This window comes from Taudactylus pleione, unplaced genomic scaffold, assembly GCF_031769625.1.
Source record: "Taudactylus pleione unplaced genomic scaffold, aTauple2 ptg001427l, whole genome shotgun sequence".
Taxonomy (NCBI): domain Eukaryota; kingdom Metazoa; phylum Chordata; class Amphibia; order Anura; family Myobatrachidae; genus Taudactylus; species Taudactylus pleione.
Genome location: NW_028285826.1, coordinates 576,715 through 585,031, shown reverse-complemented (window position 1 = coordinate 585,031; position 8,317 = coordinate 576,715). Strand labels below are relative to the sequence as shown.

Genomic DNA, 8,317 nt, shown 5'->3' with positions numbered 1-8,317 from the left:
TAACTTCTGTGAGTGGCTGATGTCACATCCGCTGATGCTGTGCGACATGCTGACAACACTTGCTGCGCCAATGGACTTCGGTTGCAACACACTTGGGGTGATTTCACATGTATATAGGTAAGTGTTGTTTTACTCATGTCTGTATTCCTGATGAAAATCTTACCAGATTGAAACGTTGAAGATGCTTTAACGGGTCTATTACCCTGTTAGTGTGATTTATTTACCTTCGAGTGCCACTGCTTTTTTATTGTTTGCATTCATCTTTCTGTGGAAGGCACCGACTAGTTAACTCTTTCTGAGGAGGAGTGCCAAACCAGTGTTATATATATATATATATATGTTGCAAATGTGTTAGGTGACCAGTGACTTACGTATATAGTGAAAGTGTGTAAACATAAACCAGTGAATATACCATACACAGTGTAAACTATATAATCACAATTTATTGTTATAAATTTTAAAAGGGTATATATCTCTCTCTAAATCCTGTGCATGCAAGCACAGATGATTCAAATCAAAACATTAGGTTTCCACAATGTGCAAAAGAGTGCTAATAAATATTTAAGATGACGTTATGAAATACATTTCATACTTATAAATACATCTTAAAAACAATAGGAGTATATATATTTAAATATTTAAAAAGCCAATAAACACAAAGGGATCAGTGGATAAAACCAAGTAAAAGAGAATATTTAAAAAATTCTTTAAAAAAGTACAAAGCTTTTTTAAAAATACAAATAGGAAATTTCTGCAAAAAGTGCTTATCTGTGTAGTTCATTCAGTCATAAAGGCAGCTACCCAAACGCGTTTCATCCATAAGACTTCATCAGTCTTATGGATGAAACACGTTGGGTTTGCTGCCTTTATGACTGAATGAACTACACAGATAAGCACTTTTTGCAGAAATTTCCTATTTGTATTCTTAAAAAAAGCTTTGCACTTTTTTAAAGAATTTTTAAAATATTCTCTTTTACTTGGTTTTATCCACTGATCCCTTTGTGTTTATTGGCTTTTTAAATATTTAAACATATATACTCCTATTGTTTTTAAAATGTATTTCTAAGTATGAAATGTATTTTATAACATCATCTTAAATATTTATTAGCACTCTTTTGCACATTGTGGAAACCTAATGTTTTTAATCATCTGTGCTTGCATGCACAGGATTTAGAAAGAGATATATACCCTTTTAAAATTTATAACAATAAATTGTGATTATATAGTTTACACTGTGTATGGTATATTCACTGGTTTATGTTTACACACTTTCACTATATACGTAAGTCGCTGGTCACCTAACACATTTGCAACATTTTAAAAATAGGGCTCATCCAAAAGTCCTTTTACATTTGGTTTTAGCTGACACCTTTTACATTAAGGGAGTACGTATTTTATATGGTTCTTGTGTATTTGATCTTCTAGAAAACTTTAAGGTGGCGCTGACACATTTTTGGTATATTTATATATATATATATATATATATAATATAAAAGCATAGCAAGTTAATGACACCACTAACCTATTTTTTGGGTGTACTGTAGCAGTCAGATTCAGGGCCAATTAAGCATGGTAGAGGAGATAATGGTAAGAGTGAGGGAAGGAAGAGTCACCGAAAGAAGAAGGCCCAGCTACTTTAATCAGAGATCACAATCTATATGATTTCTTTAAGATAACTAACATCTAACCAAAATAGTCAACATTATTTAATTTCAAGAACATAAGCTATAATCATGTTTTTTTATGCATTTATCTTTTTAAACTCCACCAAAACCACTTCGTGATGATAGGTATGTATCAATTTACATTTACAAAAGACCAAAATTGGTATTGAACATGTCTTTCTAATAAAAACAGCACTTGAAAATGATAAGGTAAATTTTATTTGTTTAGCTAACTATAATATTTTCCATTTAATGGATAAAATTTGTAGGAATTGGGTAGGACAATGAGCTAACAAAAAATCACACAGATTCACTTAACGGTTAACTAAAATGTATAATTCAAGACTTGTTTTTGTGCATTTCTGAAAAAAATGGTACCACACTTTTGTTAGTTTTTTTTTGTTTGCACTACCTATGCAATTTCATCAAGTAATTCAGTTATGTTATTGGAATTTTGAGTATGATTTTAATTTATTTTAGGCATCTTGAAATGTGCTCACGTCTCATCCTCCAACACATAAAGAAAGACAAATTGTATTGAGAAGAGCTGACTTAAAGCCTCAGGATTCTGTGGGTAAACATCATCGGGAGTTATATGCACTGATAAAGTACAATTTCAGCACACACATCAGCGAATGACACACAAGTCAGTGGCAACAATTTTTAATTACACAGTGCCCCTTTGTGTATATTTTTTTTAAATACAAGTGTATTAACTCTTCATTGTATATCTAGAAGCTCCACAATATTGTATTCAATGTATTTTAATAAAACTGTCACTGAATTTATAATTTTAGGATTTTCCAACATTGGTCAATTATGGCTTATATTCTTTACACTGCTGTTAGTGACTTATTTCTTGATCGTTACTGGCAATATAACAATTTCAGTATTAATCCTGGTTGACAGACACCTCCACACACCGATGTACTTGTTTATCTCCATGTTGTCCTTACTTGAGATTTGGTACACAGCAGTCACTATACCATGTATGCTGACAGTTATTTGGAAAGGAAAGACGCAGATCACATTCAGTAACTGTATGATACAAATGTATATTTTCCATTCTTTGGGAATTACTGAGAACTACTTGCTAAATGTAATGGCTTATGACCGCATGGTAGCAATCTGCAACCCATTGAGATACCACACTATAATGACCTCTAAGCACTGTAAACTTTTAATCTCAGGTTGTTGGATTTTTGGGTTTATGAGCCCTCTTACACTTCTTATTTCAGTCATGCAATTGCCTTTCTGTGGTCCTAATAAAATTAATCACCTCTTCTGTGATTCATCACCTCTTCTGTATTTGGCTTGTACAGATACCTCTTCCAATGTCATAATTGATTTCACTATTAGTTTATGCATGATTGTCCTGACCTCTCTTTTCATTATTGTGACATATGTTAAGATTATAATAAGTATTCTCAAAATGAACTCTACTGAAGGACGGAGAAAGGCCTTTTCCACATGTGCTTCACATCTTATAGTGGTACTCATCTTCTATGGAAGCGTAGCATTTATGTATATCAGGCCTCACACCAATTATACTCCAGAATATGATAAACTAGTGGCAATCAATTATTCTGTACTAACGCCACTCTTTAACCCAATCATCTACAGTTTTCGAAACAAAGAAATTAAGAGAACTTTGAAAAACATTCTGCAGACAAAAAAAGTTTGACTAACTCATTTGTGCAAAAAAGTTTGTGTTTCATTAACAAATGGACAAATCAGAATGAACATTATTACCATGGCAATTTTAATTTCTCTAATGCGGGCAAATCATACCTCTACAGCCTCGATTCCCTGTTCTGCAGATCTGATTCGCCATTATTGGCAGACATCGATGATCAGCGCAATCTGGTGGGTTGGGGAAAAACTGCATGATAAAAATCCCTAACTTGCCTATCCCAATCATTATTCAGTCTGGATTGGTGAATGAAGGAATTCCAACATGTTGAATTTCCGTGATTCCCTGACCCGCCATTGGTAGAACAGAAAATTCAGGCAAAACATCACACATGTGTGTGCCCCATAAGGAAACGTACATACTCTATTAGTGAGATTAATATATGTAATAAAAAACATCTCTGTACTTTTAAAGTGGTTTGAATTTTCTTTAGAATCAAATACATAATTTTATATTAACGGATGAGAAACATAAATTCTATGTTTCCAAGTAAACAATATTGTTATATATGGGTATATTTATCAGGTAGCGATTTTTTCAAAATTGAACATTTTTGGCAAGTTTTCTAGCGAGTTATTAATCTGTGCTTTTATGAAAGATACAACCATTTTAAAACTGTCCAGAACCTATATTTACAAATGGTTTTACATTTAAAAGCCAAATCACCAGAAACTAATGACATTTTCAAAACTTTTAACCTGATAAATAGTCCCTTATGAGTTACATTTTTAAAGTATAGAAATGTATATAATGTACTGTACTTGTCATAGCATGTCATAAAGAAAACATGAAAATATTGTAATAATAATCAAAAATTGGCGAGCCAAGGTAATTAACTGTTTAATTGAGAACTGTTTTGTTCATATTTTAGGGACAAAATTATTTTTTATCTACAGTTTTAACACTTGTAGAAATTAACATTTCGCCACTAAAGAACTATTAGATAAGACAACATACACTAAATAATGCAGACTACACTACAAAAATGTTTTTTTTCCATGCTTATTTTGTAAATGTAGAACTTTGGATATTCAAATAGTTTATTAAAATAATTCTAATGAAACAACCAGTAAAGTAAGTGCAGGTCACTATATGCTGCAGTTATCACAGGACTCTCCCCATTTTGTACTGACATGTTAAATGATTATTTTGTAGCTCAGAATGTTGAACTTCTAGAATCATAAGAGGACCATGATGATGTTTTACTGCATTTGGTACCTACATGTTGAACAGAGAGGGTTCTATGGACTGTGAGAAAAATATGACTGTTGATGTGCACTGTTTAAAAAACGTAAATAAAGTTTACAAAACTTTTGCCAATAACAAATACACACAAAAAAATGTACTGTATATAAACATAAATTCATGTCCTTGTGTTAGATAACAGGTAAGACTGGCTACTACAGTATACTTGCCTCTGTTGCACATTGTAAGGGTACCTTAAATAAATGTTAACCATGCAATGAGCTAAATTGATTATAACAACAGCTAGTTTGGAATTTAGTGAATCTACATCTAATTGGGAGACTTGAGTTCTCGGTCAGGATGGAACAGAGGTACAGATGGATGATGATTGCATCAGAGTGTGTCTGTGTACATCAGCCAATCTAAGGTACTGTGTCCTTTTGGCTGCGGACATTTAGCCCAAGCATGAAATGGCTGGATATAACAGATTTGGTCGTACTGTCTATGCACAGCCAGACAGTAGGATCATTCAGTGTATGACCAGATTATGACCATTTAAGTCTTTTATTACTCGTAAACTGTATTTCACAAACTTACCACCTTACAGTGCCCACCACACTTTCCCCACCATCGGCTATAATTGTTATACACTATGAGGCAGATGTATCAGAGTTCCTAAATAATAGAAAAGTTGCAAACAGTGTACAGAAGTGCCCTGATACACTGTGGCTTCAGTGGCACCAAACAGCTCCTCCCAGCATGCCAGATCATGGGTGACACTGCAGTGCTGACCATGTTTCTCACTCAAAATGTGCATCTTATAGGCTGTTTTATTTGTGGCCGCAGCTTTTCCTTATCTCAGTTGCGTCAGGTGTCTAGTACTGTATGGTGTATATATTCTAGGTATTATGAGGACACATCAGTAGTTGATAAATAAAAGCTGATTGGTTGCTATGGAATTGTATCACATTACGGAGTTTGGTCCATATGATAAATGTGATAAAACCCCAAAAACTGCATTTTCTGGGGTTTTACAGCATTTTTCACCTTAGTGCATCTCCCGTCTAAGATTTTCAAATTTGTGCTTTGATAGCAAGTAGCTTGGTTTCTTCCACAGACTTGTATGCTGTGATATAGACTCCTGGACTTTCCACAAACATCTATAGTTTGACATTTAAATCACTTGTTTATTCATGTAAATAGTAATAAATGTTTTTTGCTAATTATTATAATTATTATTATTATCCTTTATTTATATGGCACCACAAGGGTTCCGCAGCACCTTACAAAGTACAGAAACAAATGAGCACACATGACAGTTATTAACAGTACAGACAATGCAGGACAAGTACATGATTTATAAACAATGCTGCATAACACCTAAATAAGCAGCAGGGTGTCAGTAACCAAGTTTTAGGTGCCATTGTAAAAGTAAGGCAAGAAGAAGCACGTGAGGAAAGAGGGCCCTGCTCGCAACAGCTTACATTCTGAGGGGAGGGTCAGACAAACGGGGTGACACAGATGGAGAGCATAGAGTAGTGGGTTAGGATGAGCGCTGGAAAGCATTGAGAAAGAAATGGGTCTTGAGGGCCCATTTGAAGATTAAGAGCCAGGAAGCCAAGTGATGGTGGAATTTTGCAGGAGCAGTGGTGTCAGAAAGGTATATCCAGGATTTGGTGATGGCGAGGAGAATCAAGGCATTGCATATGAAGTGCTCATGAACGGAAACCAGTTTATTATAGACAAAACTGGCTTTCCAGAGGGAACAGGAGAGAGGGACAGAGTTAAGAGGCGAGTGGAGAATGAGATTATTAGGGTTGATGTAGTGTGGAGGTGATATTGATCTAGAGAAGGGGGATAAGGAGTGTGGGCTTATGTGGCTGGCTTCTGAATGAGGAAGGGCGACAGCAGGTGGTCGGTAAGGTGGAGGTTTAGTGTGGTGTGGTGTGGGGGGGGGAAGGATAGGTAACTTGGAGAAAAGAGAGGGTGCAGGGTTTAGTGGTGGTGCAGCAGGACCATGGTGGAAGAGAAGTGAATAATACTGGAGTTGTGGGAGATGCAGTGGAGAGACTTATATGTGATGAAGAGAGACAGAGGAGGGGAAGGAGGGGGAGAACGTAGAGGGGACAATGGATGGAGAAAAGAGGTGAAAACTGGTGGTAGAGGAGAAAATAACATAGCAGCTGAGTGAGGGAGGAGTATAAGAGAAGAGACATCATGTAGATGAGGCTGTTGGGGAAAAAGTCAGCAGTAGTAATGAGTATGAGATGATGGAGCAGTACAGGTCAAAATCAGATAAAAGGAAGAACAGTGCTGGAAGATGTAAAGGCACAACTACAATAGTATATTATAACCAAAAAAGGAGTATAGAGCTGTTAAGTAGCAAGACTTGAGAATTAGTATAAAGTATGAATATATAAAAAAAAATAAAAGGTATAGGTGTGAAACAATGGTAGATACTACAGTGGTTTAAAGATAAATTGACAGTGGTATTGGAATGATTTAAACAATGTGGAGAAGAAAAACAAACATACAAGAATTAAATGTTCAGTAAGCAGGTAGTTGCTTGCAATGCTGAAGCAGGGTGTTGGCAAAAGGTGTGTCCAGGTTATAATGGAAGCTGGTTGCTGAGTAGCAGGGTTTCCAGAAGCTCAGAAGATCCTTTGGTTTTTTTTCCAAGTTATAGAGAGTTCTTTTAAAATGTCGTCCTCCTGCTTAACTCCTGACTAACTCTTTAAGTTACGGTATGCTGTACATGTAGTCCCACTTTGAAATAAAACCTAGCAGCCTTGTTCAAGCCTAAAGCCTTGTGACCTACTGATTATATAGTTAAGCATAACATGTGTAGTCACTGATTACACCCACCCTCAATACCCTCACCCACACCAGATACAAGTCATAAAATTCTAATACAAACAAGCAGAACCAAAACAGCATCCCATGAAGATAGGAGATAAGATCTGACTATATAATTAAATTTAAAGTTACTCTGGAGTTTACAGATATTAATTAAAGACAGTATACCTAGCAAATCAGACAATTCCAGACAGCATTGGTTTTTCTATAATAATTAATAATAATTATTAATTGCAGACTGTGTGCCTTTAATCAACATATACTTTACCTGGGGTATAGTATTCAATGGTAAACAACAACAAAAGCAGCAGGTTGAATAAAATAAATAAATAATTTCTAATACATACAAAATCTAGGTTTTTGGTTTTTTAGCATTGTATGCCTTAATCTAGAAAAAACACTAGGCAAAATAATGATAGAATAATTATGTAAACAACCATGTGAATTAGGAGAAAAATAGATGGTAAGCCCCTAAGCGCACCCCAAAAAGCATCTTATGGTCACTATCTTTGGATATCCCATACCCAAAACAGTATATAAAAACAGCGTAGGGTGCAGTGACCCTAGCGCTAATGGTTTGAAGTGATATATCTTAATATCAGTAGCAAACTGAGATTTATTCAATAAAAATATATATTAAATGACAGAGTAAAATAATTTAAAAAATCAGAGTGCATGGCAAATAAAGTATATAAAATTAGCTATAATTCATGGCAATGATATTAGAAATATATCACCATGCACTAAATGTAAATAACATGAATAGACATGACATTCAACAGTATGAGCACATAGATATTTAAATGAAATTAGATCCACAACAGAGCAATAAATGACACAATTAGCTCCAAACCAGAGAAATAGTGAAAACACAGAAGTTCATACCATGAGGTAAAGGTGAGTATCACTCCAGGTAACA

The 8,317-nt window shown here is 34.8% G+C and overlaps 1 protein-coding gene across 1 annotated transcript; it reads left to right on the top strand.

Moving 5' to 3' along the window:
• Nucleotides 1-2,421: 2,421 nt before the first annotated feature.
• LOC148442654 (olfactory receptor 6N2-like) lies at nt 2,422-3,348 on the top strand. The gene has a single exon (XM_088463691.1). The coding sequence runs from the start codon at nt 2,422-2,424 to the stop codon at nt 3,346-3,348; it is 927 nt and encodes a 308-aa protein (XP_088319817.1).
• Nucleotides 3,349-8,317: the final 4,969 nt, after the last annotated feature.

Coding starts and splice junctions, on each gene's coding strand:
- LOC148442654 (XM_088463691.1), top strand. CDS start 2,422: ATGTATTTTAATAAAACTGTCACTGAATTTATAATTTTAGGATTTTCC.